The sequence below is a fragment of the Loxodonta africana genome, chromosome 13, assembly GCF_030014295.1.
Source record: "Loxodonta africana isolate mLoxAfr1 chromosome 13, mLoxAfr1.hap2, whole genome shotgun sequence".
In the NCBI taxonomy this organism is placed as follows: Eukaryota; Metazoa; Chordata; class Mammalia; order Proboscidea; family Elephantidae; genus Loxodonta; species Loxodonta africana.
The window spans coordinates 28,350,384-28,371,706 of NC_087354.1; the positions used below are offsets into that span (position 1 = coordinate 28,350,384).

At 45.1% G+C, this 21,323-nt stretch overlaps 1 protein-coding gene across 6 annotated transcripts in view; it reads right to left on the reverse strand.

The window, feature by feature from the left end:
* Window positions 1-21,323, reverse strand: part of NTRK3 (neurotrophic receptor tyrosine kinase 3) — a 474,569-nt gene that overhangs the window by 288,709 nt on the left and 164,537 nt on the right. For all 6 annotated transcript variants that reach the window (XM_064267105.1, XM_003413897.4, XM_003413898.3 and 3 more), the window contains 2 exons: window positions 21,136-21,200; window positions 19,432-19,534 (listed from right to left, as the gene is read on the reverse strand). In XM_064267105.1, the coding sequence (XP_064123175.1) occupies window positions 19,432-19,534; window positions 21,136-21,200 (168 nt within the window). The remainder of the gene's footprint in view (window positions 1-19,431; window positions 19,535-21,135; window positions 21,201-21,323) is intronic.

Genomic DNA, 21,323 nt, shown 5'->3' on the forward strand with positions numbered 1-21,323 from the left:
ACAAACGTTGCTGTGTATCAGGCCATTGTTACAGCCACTGTGCCAATCCATCTCATTGAGGGTGTTCTTCTTTTTCACTGACCTTCTACTTTACCAGCATGAAGTCCTTCTTCAGGAGCTAGTCCCTCCTAATAACATGTCCAAAGTACATGGGACAAAGTCTCACCATCCTCTCTTCTAAGGAGCATTCTGGCTGTACTTCTTCCAAGACAGATTTGTTCATTCTTTCAGCAGTCCATGGTATACCCAATATTCTTCGCCAACACCATAATTCAAAGGCATCAATTCTTTTTCTGTCTTCCTTACTCATTGTCCACGCATATGAGGCAAATGAAAATACCATGGCTTGGATCAGGTGCACTTTAGTCTTCAAAGTGACATCTTTGCTTTTTAACACTTTAAAAAGGTCTTTTGCAGCAGATTTGCCCAATACAATATATCATTTCACTTCATTTCTGGATGGCTGCTTTCATAGGCGTTGATTGTGGATACAAATAAAATGAAAACCTTGACGATTTCAATATTTCCTCCATCTATCATGATGTGGAAACCCTGGTGGTGTGGTGGGTAAGTGCTACGACTGCTAACCAAAAGGTTGGCAGTTCAAATCCACCAGGTGCTCCTTGGAAACTCTATGGGGCAATTCTACTCTGTCATATACCGTCACTATGAGTCGGAAGCAACGTGACAGCAACGGGTGTGGTTTTTTGGTTTATCGTGATGTTGCTTATTGGTTGAGTTCTGAGGACTTTTGTTTTCTTTATGTTAAGGTGTAAGCCACACTGAAGTTTGTAGTCTTTGATCTTTATCAGTAAGTGCTTCAAGCCCTCTTTGCTTTCGGCAAGCAAGGTTGTGTCATATACATACGGCAGGTTGTTAATGAGTCTTCCTCCAATCCTGATGCTGTGTTCTTCTTCATATAGTCCAGCTTCTCAGATTATTTGCTCAGCATACAGACTGAATAAGTATGGGAAAAGGATACAACCCAGACGCACACCTTTCCTGATTTTAAACCACACAGTGTCCCCTTGTTGTGTCCGAACAACTGTCTCTTATTCTATGGACAGGTGTTACATGAGAACAATTAAGTGTCCCGGAATTCCCATTCTTCGCAACGTTATCCATAATTTGTTATGATCCACACAGTTGAATGCCTTTGCATAGTCAATAAAACACAGGTAAACATCTTTCTGGTATTCTCTGCTTTCAGGCAGCATCCATCTGACATCAGAAGTGCTATCCCTGGTTCCATGTCCTTTTCTGAATCCGGCTTGAATTTCTGACAGTTCCCTGTTGATGTACTGCTGTAATCGTTTTTGAATTATTTTCAGCATAACTTTACTTGCATGTGGTAACAATGATATTGTTCAATAATCCCCACACGCCGTTGGATCACCTTTCTTTGGAATGGGCACAAATATGAATCTCTTCCTGTCAGTTGGCCAGGTAACTGTCTTCCAAATTTCTTGGCATAGACGAGTGAGCACTTCCAAAGTAGCATCTGTTGGTTGAAACATCTCAGTTGATATTCTATCAATTCCTGGAGCCTCATTTTTCACCAATGCCTTCAGTGCAGCTTGGACATCTTCCTTCAGTACCATCGGTTCTTGATCGTATGCCACCTCCTGAAATGGTTGAATTCTTTTTGGTAGAGTGACTCTGTGTATTTCTTTCATCTTCCTTTGATGCTTCCTGTGTCGTTCAATATTTTGCCCATAGAAACCTTCAACACTGAAACTCGAGGCTAGACTTTTTCTTCAGCTTGAGAAATGCCCATAGCATTCTTTCCTTTTGGTTTCCTAATTCCAGGTCTTTGCACATTTCATTATAATGCTTTCTTTTGTCTTCTTGAGCCACCCTTTGAAATCTTCTGTTCAGCTCTTTTACTTAATCATTTCTTTTCACTTTAGCTACTCTACTTTCAACAGTAAGTTTCAGAGTCATACAGTCATCACTTGTTGTTGAAAAAAGGTATTTGCAATGAAGCTTTTGGTCTTGCAAAATTCTAATGCAACCTCTAACATCGCTTCTATCACCAAGGCCATATTTTCCAACTATCGATCCTTTTTCTTTGTTTTCAACTTTCACATTTCATTCACTAATAATTATCAACGCATCTTGATTGCATGTTTGATCAATTTCAGACTGCAGAAATTGGTAAAAATCTTCAACTTCTTCATCTTTGGCACTAGTGGTTGGTGTGTAAATTTGAATAATAATTGTATTAACTGGTGTCTTCCTTGTCGCATAAGATATTATCCTATCAGTGACGGCACTGTACTTCAGGATAGATCTTGAAATGTTCTTTTAGACCATGAATGTGACACTGTTCCTCTATAATCTGTCATTCCTGGCTTAGTAGACCATATGACTGTCCAATTCAAAATGGCCAATACCAGTACATCTCAGCTCACTAGTGCCTAGGATATCAATCTTCAAGAATTCCATTTTGTTTTTGACAACCTACAATTTTCCTTGATTTATACTTTGTACATTCCAGGTTCCGATTATTAATGGATGTTTGCAGCTGTTTCTTCTCATTTTGAGCCATGGCATACTTATTACACAATAAATTGAAATAAATACCAACGGAGCAGCGGGGCTGAGAAAAATGGTATCCCAGTCACTGAAGGCAGTGTCTCTGAGACCAGAGGGCAGCCTGGGCATCTACCAGCTTAACTCATTAGGTTTCCTCAGTCCACCAAGAAAAAAACCAAACCCACTGCTATGGAGTCGATTCCAATTCATAGCAACCTTATAAAAGACAGAGTAGAACTGCCCCATAGGGTTTCCCAGGAACACCTGGTGGATTCAAACTGCTGACTTTTCGGTTAGCAGCGTAGCTCTTAACTACTGCGCCACCAGAGTTCCCTCCTCAGTTCACAGACATGCCCTAATAGACCACAGGGCCTGCCAGCACAAGCTTCTCTCGTTGCCTTTAGCCCCTGAAATTACCTCCATGATCAGCTGTGGGAGACAGAGCAAAAATGACAGGGAAGTTTCTCGAAGAGGAGAGGAAAGGTTACCCCAGCAGCATAAGGAGCTCACAGCTGAGAATACTGGCCTGTCTACTGACTCCTGTGCTCTCTGGGGCTCTGCTCCCCACCTCTCTGCAATGAGGATGTCCGCATTGATCAAAAACTGTCACTGGGATCAACTGAAGCAGGACTTAGAAGCTCCCTTGAGTAGAAAGAGGTGGCAATTTGGTTTTGGAAAAAGGAAGCTACTACTGTTATAGGAAAGAAGAAAGGCTTATTTATTCAAAGAGGGTACAACTAAAATGCTCTAGAAGTAGTAGTTATGTTTTGTCATTTTGCTGCGCTAGCTACTACTGAATTGGCCCCCCAATCGTGGTGCCCCACGCACAATAGGGTCGGACCGTGGTGATCCATATCGTTTTCACCGGCTGATGTTCCGAAGTAGATCGTCAGGTTTTTCTTCCTAGTCCATCCGAGTCTGGAAGTTCCACTGAAACCTGTTCATTATAATAATACACAAGTCTCCGCTGAAAGGTGGGTGTTGGCTGTGTTTGAGGTGCACTGGCCGGGAATCGAACCAGGGTCTCCAACATGGAAGGTCAGAATTCTACCACTGAACCACCACTGCCCTCTCTGTATCCTTACAGGCACGTTATTCCATCCAGTAAGCCTTTGAAAGAGGTTCATTTTGCTGAGGAGGCACATGAAGAAATGGAAAGCAGAGAGATGACCTTAGTCCCTGGGTCACAGGCCTGAAGTTTCGCCAGTGGCTTAGTCCCTTGTTCCCGGAATATGGTCCAGGAAGCAGCATCCTCTGGAATCTCGTAGGAAATGCTGACCCTCTGCCCTTCCCCAGGCCCGTTGAATCAGAATCTGCATTTTAACAAATCCCCAGGTGATTTATGTGCACATTAAAGTTTGAGAAGCACCTGCCATGTTACCATCCATTGTCTCTCAGTAGGTATAGGACAGTGAGAATCAGAATCACCTGTCCCCTACCTCAGCCCATTGTCAGATTCAGTGCATGTGGGGTGAGCCCCAGGTATCTGCATGTTGAATATATTTAACAAGGTGATCAGATCAGCTGTCCTGGTGTAATAGCCAGTTACATCAGAACGACCGGGGGAACTAGTTAAATACGGAGACGCCATCTTGGATTTAGACCATTGGTTCCCATCCTTGGCTGTACATTGGAACCACCCAAGGAGTTAAAAAAGAAACAATGCCCATGCCTGGGTTTCACCTCTAGAGATTCTGATTTATCGGTCTGGGGTGCAGTCTGGACTTTAGGAATTATACAATTTCACCAGGTGATTGAAATGTGTAGGTAAGATTGAGAACGCCTAATTTAAAAGACCCAATTTAAACCCTAGTTTTGATACTTACCAACTACGTGACCTTGAGCAAGTTAACGACTCTGAGCTCTTTTCTCATCGTTACAGTAGGGATAATAGCCACCTATGGAGCTAAAATATTAGGCATCTGTTGCATAGTAGGTCTTCAATAAATAGTCATTGCCTCCCATTCTCTTCCCCTACCGTGCTTAGCCACCACTCATCTGTCAGTTTGTTGTACTGTGATGGTATGTAGGTTGCTGTGATGCTGGAAGCTATGCCATTGGTACTTCAAATACCAGCAGGGTGACCCACGGTGGACAGGTTTCAGAGGAGCTTCCAGACTAAGAGAGACTAGAAAGAAAGGTCTGGAGATCTACTTCTCAATATCAGCCAATTAAAACCCTATGGATCATAGAATATTACCCAAGACTTCAATTTGCTTACTTTGGACGCATCATCAGGAGGGAGTGGTCACTAGAGAAGGACACCATGTTTGGTAAAGCAGAGGGCCAGCAAAGGCGAGAGAAACCCTCGATGAGATGGACTGACATAACAGCCACCAAGAATGGGATCAAACACATCAACGATCCTGAAGATGGCACAGGACTGGGCAATGTTTCATTCTGTTATACGTGGGATCACCACGAGTCAGAGCTGACCTGACGATACCTACCAAATATGATTAGACATGAACAACCAACTGATATTCGTGTCTTTATCCCACATCCCAGCTTCTCTGTAAAAAGGAAGCATACAAATACATTTGTTTCCTTCATCGCTATACAGGAAAATGTTCAGGAGCTAGGACCCGAAACCACCTTGGAGTTTGTATTCAAGGAGTAGGTGGGCTTCAACATGTACAAGTGTGACCCCCTGCTTAGAAGGGCCTCACGCTTGGGGTTTAATGCTCTGTTCTAGCTGTCTTGAAATTCTCATACTTGTGGAACATTTTGCACTGGGCCCTACAAATTGGGTAGCCTATCCCATCAAGTGGCACAGTGGAAGAGTTCAGCTACTAATAAAAAGGTCAGCAGTTTGAATATACCAGCCACTCCTTGGAAACCCTATGGGCAGTACTACTCTGTCCTATAGGGTTGCTATGAGTCAGAACTGACTCGACAGCAACGGGTTTTGGGGTTTTTATCTCACCTAGTAGAAAGCTGGTTTGGAGGACTGATATCTCTAGCTCCTGTGAGAATGTAACACCCTCTCTAGTATGTGACAGCAACATTAACATAAAAGAATAGAAGGGTGAGCACTAGGGCACCTCGTCCCTCTCCAACTGTCCTAGGGTAGCAAGGAAGGAAGGCAGAGAGGGTGCTCTTAACCCTTCTGAGCGCAGGAGCTGGGACAGACCACACTGAGGCTGCTCCTCCCTCCCGTGGAAGCTCTGTGCCTAGAACAAGAGGCAGGCACACCTGGTAGCTGGCACCAGCAGGGCGCCATCCAGCCTCCTGCAGAGCCCACCACCATCCGGCCTAGCTCATCTCCCGTGATGAACGCTAACCACCAAGGGCAGTGAAGTGAGGAGGTTTGTAGTGGTTGGCTTGTTTGCTGTTTTCAGAGTGTGGTTTTTCTCTCCTCATCCAAAAACACGTTACCCAATTAACAGCTGCTTTTTTTTTTTTTTATGGCTGTTTTGCTCCCTGTGGTTTCAAGGGCTGCTCTTTGCGCACTCTCAAGCCCTCTGCACGGCTCACGCGAGAGCAGGCTGCATAAACACAGGGCTGGGACACTGAAGCCACACTGAGCTTCTCATTAGTCAAAGCCAAGTCCCTGGTGGTACAAACGGTTAACACACTAGGCTGCTAACCAAAATGTTAGCAGTTCTAGTCCATCCAGAGATGCCTGGAAAGAAAGACCTGGTGATCTACTTCCGAAGAATCAGCCACTGAAAACCCTATGGAGCACAGTCCTACTCTGACACACATGGGGTCACTGTGAGTTGGAATTGACTTGATAGCAACTGGTTTTTACTCCTCCTGGGCCAGCAAAAGCCCCATGGAACCCACCGGAGGTGATAAAGAGAGAAAACGTCATGGGAAGAGAGGTGGGGATTCTGTTGGAACAGCTTCTGCGACTTGACGCTGTAGGGGTGAAAACTATCACTGAAAAGGAACATGGTGAGAAATCAAGGTTGGCTGACCCTCTCCTCTTGGTTTCCCGTTCTGGTGCCACCATACAGGAGGGTGTCCCAGTTTGGAAGTAAGTCAGGAGTACTTTTGATGAATGATAAACTACATGGTGTTTTTTTTAAAGTAAAAATTAGCATGAATTTAAGGTTATTCCCAGTTCTAAAAATCCCTTCTTCTAAATTGTCTTCCGGCACACTGCTTTCTTAGGTGTGGAATCACTGGGAGGGGCAGCATTTGCCTGAAAGCCTGATTGCACACACAGGAGTGTGTAAGACGTGTGACTGTCACGTGTGTAGCAGCTGGCAGAAGGTTGAGAACCTCTAAGCTAAGGTATCAAAGGACTATTAACCCTGAGGAACCAGTTGCAATGACTTGGATTAGTAAGAACTGTGTTCCACTGCCAAAAGCAAATGAGTCAGAGAGGCAATGGCTTTGGCTAGAAAGCCAAGCATACTGGCCGACCTTGACCCCACTGAACAGGATGCAGGAGCCTGCCAAGCACCGCCGGCTAGCAGGTAGCCACAGAGGAAAAACATTCTGTATCAGACTCCATTTCTAGGGATTTCTCTTCAAAGAGAAGAGATAGTGCTGGAGAACACTTGGCTCCCTGGAAACTTGAGATTGGGGAATGAGGACGGAAAGAATGGAACTTTCCGTAACACACTTAATGATGACACTGCAGGGACTTCTATGATGATTCACTGCAAACCTGCAAAGCTCCCCCAAAGGACAGAGCAGCAAAGACATGCCAGAAAAAAAGACGTACTACCTTCCAGCCTTCTTCTCAAAGCCCCATGGCACCACATTCTGGAACTCAGTCACCAAGCAGGGCGTCCTTCATCTGCATTCAGAGGCTCTGAGTTCCACCCAGAGGAAGGGAAGCAGAAAGCTCTGGGCTTCGATTAATTTATACCCTGCCTCTGGACTTGCCACAAACTTAACCTATTTAATTTTGTTAGTTGCCACTGAGTATACCCTGACTCATGGAGACCCCATAAACAGAAGGAAATATCGCCCAGTCTTGCACCATCTTCATGATCACTGGTATGCTCGAGTCCATTGTTGTGGCCACTATGTATTTTGAGTGCCTTCCATGCGCAATGGTTAGGAGCTAGGGTACTACCAAAAGGTCAGCAGGTCAAATCCACCAGCTCACCCTTGGAAACCTCTATGAGGCAGTTCTACTCTGTCCTATAGGATCGCTATGAGTCATAATACCAACAGCAATGGGTTTGGTTTTGGTTTTCCTTCCAACCTAGGGGGCTCGCACCCCGCACTATATCCCTCTTGTGATCGTTAGGGTTTTCATTGACTAATTTTTGGAAGTAGGACACCAGGAGTCTGTCTTAGCCTGGAAGCTCTGCCGAAACCTATCCACCATGGGTGACTCTGCTGGTATTTGAAATAACCAGTGGCATAGCTTCCAGGATCATAGCAACCCGTAAGCTACCACAATATGACAAACTTACAGGCATGTGGTAGCCTATCTAATTTATACTTGGTCAAATGTTAGGAGTATTCTTTTGGGTTGGAGGGTCTGTCAAAGTGGCTAAAAAGAGGAAAGGAGCAGGCAAACATTTTTTAGAATACAAGGATCTTATGATAATAACATATAAAAGAAGCCAGAGGGGCAGCGGTGGTTCAGTGGTAGAATTCTTGTCTTCCGTGCTGGAGACCCAGGTTCGATTCCCAGCCAATGCCTCTCAAGCACAACCACCACCCATTTATCAGTGCAGGCTTGTATGCTGCTAGGATGCTGAACAGGTTTTGGCAGAGCTTCTAGATTAAGACAGGCTAAGAAGAAAGGCCTGGCAATCTACTTCTGAAAAAAAAAAAAAACAGCCAGTGAAAACCTTGTGGATCTAATTGAGCATGGGGTCACCATGACTTGGGACCCCACTCAATGGCCACTAACAATAAAGGAAGCCAGAAACCACCCTTAACATTATCTTCAAAGAGTCATCTTATAATGGAGAGTCCCAAGCCAGGAATCCCAAGTACAAGATCATTGCAGGGCCAAAAGGACCTTTCTCCTTCGCACACCTCAATTCAGAAAAGGAAATAGAAAAAAAAAAGAAAGAAGGACAGACAGATCATTTCAGAAATTCAGGGCCCAAAGCTTTCACCAAGTTTCATTCCTGACTGCACTGCTCTTGGCTTCTGACCTGCTGTTAAACAGGGGTCAAGTGAGTGTATTTCTAAGGGCAAATAAAGGAGTCCCTGGATGATGCAAATGGTTAAGTGCTTAACTACTAACTGAAAGACTGGTGGTTCAAATCCACCCAGAGATGCCTCAGAAGACAGGCCTGGCAATCTGCTTCCCAAAGGTCACAGCCTTGAAAACTCTATAGAGCACAGCTCTACTCTGACACACATGGGGTTGCCATCAGTCGGAACTGACTCGATGGGAATGGGTAAGGGCAAATGAAGTTATCAAGAGGCTGGGTCCCCCTTCCACAGTCTCAGAGGTCTCCCGTCCCTACAACATCCTCATTTCACCACTTCTGCAGCTGATAGCTATAGACACAGAGGCCAGCTGCAGAAGAAATGCCAAGTTAGAGCATCAAACCCGAGGGGCGAAATCCCAAGCTCCCACCTCCTACCCCTATCTCCATCCAGCTGGAAGAAACTGTTTTCCATCCAATGCTCCAAGGTCAGAGGAGAGGGCAGAAATGATTCCTGCCCAGGTCTAATCGTGCCCCTGAGACCACACAGTGAAACTAGATGATAATAAGACCATTCAACGCAGCAGCCCCCAAGATCTTTGGGCAGGAGCCAGTCCCTCCAAATCAAGACTCTGGCATGATTCTACAATCCACTCAAAGGACAGTTACCATCTGTTTATGGAAAAAAATGTTAATAACCCCCAATCATAATCAAATAGGCAACCACTTTACTGTAAGTACCTATTAACTAACGCTAATTTACAATGGAACCGTTCTGGAAGTGCTCACCCACAGGCCCATCAGAGGCACCAGGATACATCCAACCTCAGGATGAAAAGCAAATGGTTGGTGATGAGGCACTTGAGGCATTACAGAAGCCTAAGCGGCAGCTCCTGACACCCTCCCTTCCCAGCCTTCAGCCTCTGCCCCTGCCCCACAGAACCCAGCATGTCCCGAAAGCAATGAAGGAGGCCTCAGCCCGGAGAGCCAAGGTGAGGCTCCCTGCTCAGCTCTCATCTTTTCCCAAGGCCAGGTGTGTCCCAGCTTGAGAACAGTGGATTCATAAAAGGCATTTTTGAAGCCGCCATTCAAGTGGGACAAAGTATGGGAAGAAAGTGAGACAAAATATGGGAAGAATCAGGCTGATGTATTCACAAACCAGCCGCATTCCCTGGACCCTCCTAGGCTCTCAGGAGTCCCTGGGTGGTGTAAATGGCTAAGTGTTCAGCTACTAGCCAAAAGGTTGGCAGTTTGAACCCACCCAGAGATGCCTTGGAAGAAGGGCCTGGCAATCTGCTTCTGAAAGGTCATAGTCACGAAAACCCTGTGGAGCACACAGTTCTGTTCTGAAGCACATGGGACAGTCCGGAGTCAGAATAGACTTGATGGCAGTTGGTTTTTCTAGCTCTCAGCACACAGAAAATATGTGGGAAAGCAGGGCACAAACAGCTCTAACTGGCTGTGTGTTTTGGCAAGTCACTGTATTTCTCTGGGCCATGCTTTCCTTATCTGTAAAATGGGAATATTCACTAATAAGCCTAAGGTCTCTTTAGCTCTAATAAACCATTATTCTATGTCCTTTATACGAGACCAAGAGGAAGCCAAGAAATATAACGTTAACTCTCACAGTATCTCTAACAGTTAAAAAAAAAAAAAAAGCTCATTGCCATCAAGTTGATTCCAACTCATAGTGACCCTATAGGACAGAGTAGAGCTGCTGCATACGGTTTCCAAGGAGTGCCTGGTGGATTCAAACTGCCGATCTTTTGGTTAGTAGCCATAGCTCTTAACCACTACGCCACCGGGGTTTCCTATCTCTAATACGGGAATATTTAAAGACAGGGTATTTTAGTCCAGATGTTCACAAGAGAAAGAGGCAGAATAATGTATACTTTTGACAGGCTGCAAAAAAATCCTACTTTAAATAATAACGATACTCACCTTAAGGACTAAGGTACACCTGACCCAAGCCATGTTGTTTTCAATCGCTTCATATGCATGTGAAAGTTGGACAATGAATAAGGAAGACAGAAGAAGAATCGATGCCTTTGAATTATGGTGTTGGAGAAGAATATTGAATATACCATGGACTGCCAGAAGAACGAATAAATCTGTCTTAGAAGAAGTATGGCCAGAATGCTCCTTAGAAGCAAGGAGGGCGAGACCTTGTCTCATGTACTTTGGACATGTTATCAGGAGGGATCAGTCTCTGGAGAAGGACACCATGCTTGGTGAAAAAGGAGAAGACCCTCAATGAGATGGGCTGACACAGTGGCTGCAACAAGGGGCTCAAGCACAGCAATGATTGTGAGAATGGTGCGAGACCGGGTAGTATTTCGTTCTGCTGTACATAGGGTCCCTATGAGTCAGGCCCGACTCAAGGAGCACTTAACAACAGCAACGCTTTATATGGAAACGACAGGGCATTTAAAAATGATTTTTAAAACACGCTAGCATCTTTTACCTCGTTACTGCTCTAGCAACCACGTGAAATAAAGATGGCAGGTACACTGTGAATGTTCACAGTGGGGTAGCCAAGACAAAGGAAAGTTCGGTTCTTTTTGCTGCAGTGAAAAGCGAGTGGGGCCGCAAGGTAGGGAGATTGCTTTCTAGACCGGTTCAGGCTTAACTAGACCTTGAAACCAAACAGGGGCAAGCTGTTTCCCTTTCTAGGTCTCAGTTCCTTCTGGATACTGCAGGGCAGGGTAGGGCAGGGAGCAGAAGCCAGAAGGCTGGAAAAGAAGGGAGTCAAAAACTGCTGCCTGGCTTCCAGCAATGCCTGAGGTATCTCATCACCATCTATAAATACTGATGTAAGTGGGCCACGACAGATCATTGTCATGGCCTTTTATTTTTTATTCTGACAAAAGAGTTTTAATTCTCCTGGAATGCAGGTTTCTGGCTTTCAAGGAAGTCAGGGTAACCCACATAGGCCATTGCCTGTAGGTGTCCTTTTGAATCTGGGGCCTTGAAAAAACTGGTTCCTAAAAGCTGCCTTTGAGTCAAACAATAGTCCAGATGAACTAGTAGGAGGGTTTGGCTTTGGGGGTTGTACTCTTTTGAAGAATTCAGTTAGTTTCTGGAAACAGACTCCAAAGATCAGACTGGGAGCTATGTTTAGGGTAAATCAGTAATTATTTTAATTGTTCTTCACGACAATGCTGTATGAAAATCTTTCCTGACCACAAATTTGTTTACCAGTTGTGTTCCAACCCTTTTTCCCATCACAATGCAATAAGATTTAGAACAAGAATGTTGGAAGTTCTTCTCATCTTGGGAACATTTTGATGTTGTAGTGGAAATGTTACCCCAATTTGCAAATCAGTAAACTTCAATTTCTATTATTGGCTTAATAGGATTTTTGTTTTAACAACTCCTAATTTAAAAATGGCCCTGGTGGCGGAGTGGTTAAGAGACAGGCTGCTAACCAAAAGTTCAAATCCACCAGCTGCTCCTTGGCAACGCTATGGGGCAGTTCTACTTTGTCCTACAGGGTCGCTATGAGTCATAATCGACTCGACAGCACACAACAAAACAATGGTTTAAAAATAGGAGCTCTGTTGTATTTTCATGTCACGTTCACATATGTACGTGTGTTTCACATGCTCCAGGGTACTCCCAGGAAGAACACATGAAACTAGACCAAAGGGAAAAGCTTTCAAATTTTTAAGAGAACAAAAAGAAAGTCCTACTTGCAACTTCAAAGCATTACAAGAGAATAATAAATAATGTTGCATTATAAAATGGAAGCTGGAGAATCACTAAAGTGAAACCTGCAATTTTTCTTAATCAAATAAAATTGTTCACAGTTGATCATTTAAAAAAAAATAACTAAATAAATAACAAAATTAAATTAAGGGCCCTGGTGGCGCAAAGGTTAAGCCCTCGGCTGCTAACTGAAAGGCTGGCAATTTGAACCCACCCAGCAGCTTCGGGGGAGAAAGACCTGGTAATCTGCTTCTATAAAGATTACAGCCAAGAACACCCTTTGGGGCAGTTCTACTCTGTCATATGGGGTCACTATGAGTCGGAATCAACTCGATGGCACCAAACAACAATTTAAAAATGTTTTGTGAGGATGAACTTGGCATAACGTCAGAACCATTCCACTTCCAGGACCAGGATGCACTGGCATGATAAAACTAAAATATTGAGATACTTCTGTACCTCCTAACAAACAGTCACATCCCGAGCCTCCCAAGTACCCACCTCCCATCCATCCCGGCCACCCCATAATCCAGCAATCACAGCCTTAGTGGCTAGCACAGGCGGAACCTCCAGGGCCCAGCTCCGGCGTGAGCACCAGCTTCTGTTCCAGCTGGTCAGTGCAGTGCCCACACCATAGCGAGCACCTTAATTATCACCCTGCTAGGGGGCAGTGGTGGTTCAGTTGTAGAATTCTTACTTCCCACCCAGAAGACTCAGATTCAATTCCCAGCCAGTGCATAGTGGTTAAGCGCTATGGCTGCTAACCAAAAGGGTGGCAGTTCGAATCCACCAGGCGCTCCTTGGAAGATCTATGAGGCAGTCCTACTCTGTCCTATAGGGTCGCTATGAGTAGGAATCCACTCAACAGCAATGGGTGTTTTTGGTTTTTTTTTTTTGCATTTCAAACGCAGCCACCACCCATCTGTCAGTGGAGGCTTTTGTGTTGCGATGATGCTGAACAGGTTTCGGTAGAGCTTCCAGACTAAGATGGACTAGGAAGAAAGGCCTAAAGATCCACTTCCAAGCACCAGCCAATGAAAACACAACGGTCACAACAGTCTGAACCGCAACCAATGATAAGTACGGCATAAGACTGGGCAGCATTTTGTCCTGTTGTGTATGGGGTCACCATGAGTTGGGGGCTGACTCAACAGCAGCTAAAACAACAAGGACGTCATCCCTGCCACTCTGAAACATTGGGCTTCATCAACGGCAAAAAGAAACCCCACTCTGTTCAGCACCATCCTTTAACCTTTGTGATTGCAGAGGAGCCTCAAATGTGACTCTCCCCATGCCAAAATTTTGACCAACAAGATGACAGCTGATAAAAGTAAAGAAGAATCCAAGCAATGCCTTCTCAAGGTGTTTCTATAAGACCTGGTTAACATATTCATCTTTCATAAAACAGGTGTCCAGTGAAATCCCTATACAAACCAAGATGGAGAGATCACGAAAACATCTTCAAGTAAATAAAGCAAGATGCAGGATACTCAAAGGCCAGCGTAGCAGGGGCGGGGGCTTGGGGGCCATGGTTTCAGGAGACATCTAAGTCAATTGGCATAATAAAATCTATTAAGAAAACATTCTGCATCCCAACTTGGAGAGAGGCGTCCAGGGTCTTAAACGCCAGCAAGTGGCCATCTAAGATGCATTAATTGGTCTCAACCCACCTGGGTCAAAGGAGAATGAAGAACACCAAGGACACAAGGTAATTACGAGCCCAAGAGACAGGAAGGGCCATATAAACCAGAGACTACCTCAGCCTGAGACCAGAAGCGCTAGATGGTGCCCGGCTATAACCGATGGCTGCCCTGACAGGGAACACAACAGAGAACCCCTGAGGGAGCAGGACATCAGTGGGATGCAGACGTCAAATTCTTGTAAAAAGACCAGACTTAATGGTCTGACTGAGACTAGAAGTACCCCGGTGGTCATGGCCCCCAGGCCTTCTGTTGGCCCAGGACAGGAACCATTCCCAAAGCCAAAGACAGGGATTGGACTGGACAATGGGTTGGAGAGGGATGCTGGTGAGGAGTGAGCTTCTTGGATCAGGTGGACACTTGAGACTATGTTGGCATCTCCTCCCTGGAGGGGAGATGAGAGGGCAGAGGGGGTTAAAAGCTGGAGGAATGGACACAAAAAGAGAGAGTAGAGGGAGGGAGTGGGCTGTCTCATTAGCGGGAGAGCAAATGGGAATATGTAGCAAGGTGTATATAAGTTTTTGTGTGAGAGACTGACTTGATTTGTAAACTTTCACCTAAAGCACAATAAAAAATTAAAAAAAAAAAGATGTAGGATATCTAAAAGATGAACACGTATATACACTAAAACACACACATCAAGGAATGTTGTGCTTTGTAAATGTATACATATATACATACGTGTATATATGTAGCATGTGCATATATGCAGAAGTGTAAAAATGAACTGGTGTGCAGCCTTGGCCACTAGCATTGCCATATGGTGGAGGCAGTTGCTAATCTGGCCGTCTCTGGGATATGAGTTTAGCTGGGAGACAGCAAGGGAGGGAGGTCAGGTGGGCAGAGAGAAACAACAGAGAATGAGAGAAGTGGAGATACGGGGAGAGAAACAGACAAACTAACTGGCGGTGAACACTGAACTCAGGAGAGTGGTCACCTACAGAGATGGGGCAGTCCCTGGGTGGCACAAATAGTTAAGTGCTTATCTGCTAACGAAAAGGTTAGCGGTTCAAATCCACACAAAGGTACCTCAGAAGAAAGGCCTGGTGATCTGCTTCTGAAAAATCAGCCACTGAAAATCCTGCCGAGCACAGTTCTACTCTGACACACATGGGGTCACCATGAGTCAGAGTCAACTTGACAGAAACTTTTTTTTTTAATGTACATGAGGGCAGCAATAGGACCAGGAGTGGCAGTTAAAATGGTTTTATTCTTTATTCTTCTAGGAATAAAATATTAGATGCAAATAAAACCAAAATAGTAACAGTTGCTTATTCTGGGTGATGGAATTATGGGTATTGGCTACATTGCTCTTTTTCTCTCTATATTTTTTTATTTCTCAGGATGAAGTAAAGTTCATAACAATAGATTTTCCTCCTTCACAAGACAGGCCCTCAGATGTGACGGGAGAAATTACTTTTGAGGTTCCCCAATCTACCTGTCACCCCCCCAAAAAAAATCTTATACCCCTCACTCTGATTTCCAAGTTCTCTCTCACCAGCCCATTACTGACTTATAAGCTGGGCCACTTTATGATTAGAAATAAATTCATTCATGTACACATTCAGCAAGCACTGGTCGGACCCACGCTGCAGCCCGGGCATACTAAGGTGAGTGACCCACGATTCCGGTCTCTGTCACTTAGTAGGACAGACAGACCATGTGTGAGCAAAGTAATCACAAAGCTCCAAGATACGTAGTATGATAAAAGTATTTTTGCAAAATTCTGCGAGAGGCAAAAGAAAGTATGATTTACACTTGGAGGGGGAACTTTCACGAAGGACAGTACGAAAAAAAGCAGCCTGAAAAGGCTTATATGTGAAGAAAGGGAAAAACAACCCCCATCTCAATACTCACTGCAACCGAATGAGGTGGGTACTATTATTCCCATTCTGAAGTTGAACAAACACAGGCTCTGAGAAATCAAGTAATTTTTCTGAAGCCAAAGAGCAATTATGTGGTATCACAGATACTGCTTTGTGTGTGTGTGTGCGCGCACTCGCTTTAGGCGAATGTTTACAGCTCAAGTTAATTTCTCATTCAAAAATTTATAGACATATTAGTTCTGTGACATGGGTTGCAATCCCCGCAATATGACAGCACACTCCCCCTTTCCACCCCAGCTTCCCTGTGTACATTCATCCAGTTTCTGTCCTTTCCTGCTGTCTCGTCTTGCCTTTGGAAAGGAGCTGCCCATTCGGTCTCGTGTATTTGATTGAACAAAGAAGCACGTTCCTCGCGTGTATAATTTTTTTTTCATAGCCCTGTCTAATCTTTGTCTGAAAAGTGGGCCTTGGGAATAGTTTCAGTTCTGGATTAACAGAGTGTCCAGGGGCCATAGTTTTGGGGGTTCTTCCAGACTCTTTCAGACTATCAGGTCTGGTCTTTTTACATGAATTTGAATTCTGTTCTACATTTTTCTTTCGGTCTGTCTGGGAATCTCTGTTGTGTTCCCTATCAGGGCAGTCATTGGTGGTAGCCGAGCACCATCTAGTTCTTCTGGTCTCAGGCTGATGGAGTCTCTGGTTCCTGTGGCCCTTTAATCCTTTGGGCTAGTATTTTCCTTGTGTCTTTGGTTTTCTTCATTCTGCTTTGCTCTGGGTGAGATGAGACTGACAGATGTATCTTAGATGGCCACTCGCAAGCTTTTAAGACCCCAGACACTACTCACCAAAGTGGGATGTAGAACATTTTCTTTATAAACTATGTTGTGCCAATTGACCTAGATGTCCCCCGAGACTATGGTCCCCAGGTCCCAACCCCAGCTACTCAGTCCCTCAAAGTGTTTGAACGTGTCTAGGAAACTTCTGTGCCTTTGCTTTGATCCAGTTGTGCTGACTCCCCTGTATTGTGTGTTGTCCTTCCCTTCACCAAATTTGACCCTTGTCTCCTATCTTGTTAGTGATTTCCTCTCCTCCTCCCTCCCCACCCTCATAACCATCAAAAAAATGCTTTTTAAGCATCACAGATTCTAACCTAGATTTGAGAACTGAAAACTGAGAATAGACATGAAGAGATGGAGGTTGGCCTAAGCTGGGGGCTTCTGGTACCCACACCTTCACTCTTTATTCTCAACTGGACACTCATGGACGATAAAAGACTGAGGCTACCTGCAGCTAAGGGGTCCCTGGGTGGTACAAACAGCTAAGTGCTCGGCTACTAACCAAAAGGTCGGCAATTTGAACCCACCCAGAGACACCTCAGAAGAAAGAGCTATATCGATCCAAAAGGTTACAGCCTTGAAAATCCTATGGAGCAGCTCTATTCTGCACACATGGGGCCCCACAGGTCAGAATTAACTTGACAGTGACTTGTATGTGCAACCTGAGATACTCATTTATTTTCCTAAAATGAGACCTGAAGACAACTGGGTTTAAGAAAGACAAGTGAGATCCAGGCTTAACTCTAAACAAGGTCAGTCTTGGAGACACCATTCCTGTCTTGCCTCTAACTTTAGACTAACATCTTTCAGTTGCCTGACTTTAGAACAGGGCGTATTTCACTTGCACCTACATGAACATGCTCTCCTAGCCCAACCAGGGTCCACGCAGGCAGCTCAGCCTAGAAGAGGGGAGCAGGGGGCCGGGAGAGGCTCTGAGGACAGCTGAGGGAGGCACCGTCCGGGGTGCTACCTAATCCATCCGACATGGGGACACACTGTTCCAGAAACCGGATGACAATTAAGAGGAAAAATCTGCTCTCACAGCCCTGCCAAGCAAGTCTCAGGGTCTCAGCTGGTGGTGCACTTCCCTGAGGGGAGAGAGATAATGCCCCATTCCTTCTTTTTGGTCAAGGCCCTGATGTTACTCAGGTGGAAAGACGAACAGCTAGGAAGGTTTCTCCCATGGTAGGAAAACTTTGCACAAGCAATAGCGCCAGCTCTCAATGCCAGGAACCCAATGATTGGTCTTAAGGCTGAATACTCTGAGAGCTGCCCGGGCCCTCTGAGCTGGCTCAGTGGTCAGATCATCTTCTAAACCTATGAAGTCCTGTCTGCACATGGTGACCATTAGCAGATAAAACATCTCCAATCCAGGTGCTCAAGAGTGGTCTGATCTTGTTTGAGTCATCTGGCCTAGGGCCACACTTCTAGCCTCTGTTTGCGATTTGCCTGCACATGTATTTCTGTCGGTCAAAACATTTCATATGATTCCAATAAACCTGGTACGACTTGTGCAGGTTAATCAAAACCAGAAAGAACATGTTGAGGCAGAAGGCTTCTGGAAAACCAGGCAGTCTGTCTCCGTGTTTTCTTTCTGTTCCTCTTTAGGTGTCTCTTTCTTATATCAGTGTTCTAAGCTTTTAAGGAAGTCACAGAATCTTTTGAGAATGTAATAAAAGCTATGGATTAATTCCTTCCCCTCCCACTTCCCACCCATGCACAATACTCAAACACTTGCATGTAAGTTCTGGGAATCACTATCCTCATGAATCTCATTCATGTATTCTCCTTAAATCCCTATGCGCCAAGGTCAAGGCCCCACCACAGATACCAGCCCATGTATAGAAGCCATAGAAATTCATCTTTCTAGATCCCATAACCTCACAAGAAAACACCAACCTGAATCCTGGCCCAGCAACCTGACTGTCAAACCTTTCGTCATCCCCACCCACCTTCCACCCAATATTCATCATGCATGAAACGCCAGCTACAAGTATATTTTAAAATCGAGTTTCTGTTTTAGAACTGGTATCCAGCCTCCCTTGAGCCAGTTGGTCAGATCCATCCCTGGGACCAGGCAGATGGATGCTAATTCACCATGTTAACCCCTTTTGTGCCAGTCCCCTTACCCAAGCCTTGGCAAAGAGCCACTTCCACCCCCGCTGATAATGGGGTTGAGTGTCGTGCATCATGGAAGCTGGCCAGCAGATTTAGCAGTCATGTTGCTCTTGGCACCCGTTCTGGGACTCTGTGTAGAGCTACGTGCCGAGATGCCATCACATGGGCAGCTTTTCAGTGCGAGAGCCCACCATCCTGCATCTAGCTATTCTAATACCTTTTCATCACAACTCCAAGGATCAGTGCAGACACAGGAAAAACCAAGTTACTCAACCACGGAGTCATCTGACCCACAAATAATGAAAAGAAACACAAGTCCTCTTCATTTGCCTCAAAACCAACATCATTCTCAAATTATTCTCACTGCAACCAGCCCCACTTGCAATGCTGACCAGCAGTCGTGGCAAAACCAGGTGGCCCACAGCTTGGTTCCCACAGATCTCAGCACTGCCTTCGATCCATAATGACCAATAACCACAGGTGCAAGTAGGAGTCTTCACCAGCACCACTTAGGCCCCACTACCAGAGGCCCTTTCTAGCAAAGGGAGATGAACACAGCAGTTTATGACCAAAAGGAGCCAGGGTTTCCCCCACAACATGCCTTGTGAAGGAAAAAATCCCATCTTACCTTTCATCCCAAATTTGGATCGTCGACCATACTTGTTGATCATGATGAAGAGAACCACCAACAGGACGCAGGCAAAGGCAGCAAGTCCAACTGCTATGGATACCTACCAGGACAAAAAACAGACAGTCAGAAACAGGCACAGAAAACACCAATGAACGCCACACAACGCAGGGGCAGATTATCCAATAGACAAGGTAAGCACGGTGCTTACCTTGCTTACCAGATCATCTGTAGTGAACAGTTTCACATTTTTTCACCACATCAGTCTCCTTCTAGGTATGGCTGGCATCTGTCTCTCTCCCAACCCCACAGCACCTTCCTACAGAGCCAAATCTTCTTCAAATTTACAATGCCTGACAGGGGCTGATGACCCAGTAAGTAAGGTAAGCACGGGCTAACTTGTGCTTACTCACTAATCTGCAGTGAACAATTTCACAGGAGTTTCACAATAAAGATACCAAAGATATCAAAGATGTGGGGAAAAAAAGTGAAATTGTTCACTACAGATGATCTGATAAGCAAGGTAAGCACCATGCTTACCTTGTCTATTGGATAATCCACCCCTAATATAGTCATGTGCATATCATATGGGAACAGTTCTATTGCAGTAGCAACTGTGGCCAGCCCTCTCAGAATTTTGCTACTGAAAAGTCTTTATAGGAAGTAACTTATGAGACCCTAGGAACTCTGGCTGAGAACATTAAAACAGGGGCAATGGTGGTTCAGTGGTAGAATTCTCGCTTTCCATGGGGGAGAGCCAGGTTTGATTTCTGGCCAATGCACCTCATGCGCAGAAACCACCCACCTGTCAGTGGAGGCCTGCATGGTGCTATGATGCTGAACAGGTTTCAGCAGAGCTTCCAGGCTTAGGCAGACTGGGAAGAAAGGCCTGGTGAGCTACTTCCAAAAATCTGCCGATGAAAACCCTATGGATCACAATGGTCTGGATCCATATCCAACAATGGGAATGGCAAAGGACCAGGCAGCATTTTGTTCCACTGTGCATAAGGTCACCATGAGTCAAGGGGCTGACTCAATGGCAGCTAACAACAACAAGAACATTTTAAAAAAGAAATGACTCAACTTCATTAAAGCAGGTTCCATGATTCAGTATTCTGAGACCCTCTCATCTTGGGGTCATCTTAGAAGATGCAAGAGCATGTCTTAGATAGGCTTGCCATTGTTGTTGTGTTTATTTTAATTAGCAAGCAATTTCTGTGTCTTCCCATTGAAGTTCTTCGCATAATATTCTTCCAGAAGCTCCTGAGAGAGCTGGCCTCCAACCAGAACCCTTCCTTTCTAGTCCGGGGGAGCCTCAGACTCTGATAGAGCAGTGGGGAACTGAGTTGGCTTAAAAATCCACCCAAGGAGGTGCCCTGGACAACATGGACTTTTGTAGAGGCTTGTACCGGTAGTAGTCCTTGGGAATCAGGCCCACCCAGGCTCCTTACAGAGTGGGATTTTCAAACTGTTCTCTTCCAAACCCTAGGGCTCTGAGCAGATCCTCAAAGACTTCCTCAAACAATGCCCTATTCTCCAACAACAAGGAAGGTTTAAACCGCCTGAAAGAGGCCTTTCTTCATCACTTCCTCTGCCACATATACTAGGGTTCCAAGATAGCACTTGGAAAAGTTAGCTACTCAAATGAGGTTTCAAAATGATGACCCCAGAATACATCCTCCTCTTGACCAAGAAGGGACTCACCCCAAAAGTGTCTTCTTCTGGTTTGTGGGTCACAGTGATAGGAGGCGTGGGGCTCACTTCAACAACTGAAAACCAAACAGAAAAGGAAGAGGAGGCTGGTTAGCCACAGGCCCTGCCCCAGTCCCTGCCAGACTCCCAAACCCACTCCTAAAGCCAAAGCCCTACAGCCTTGCTTTGCAGCGTCCCCA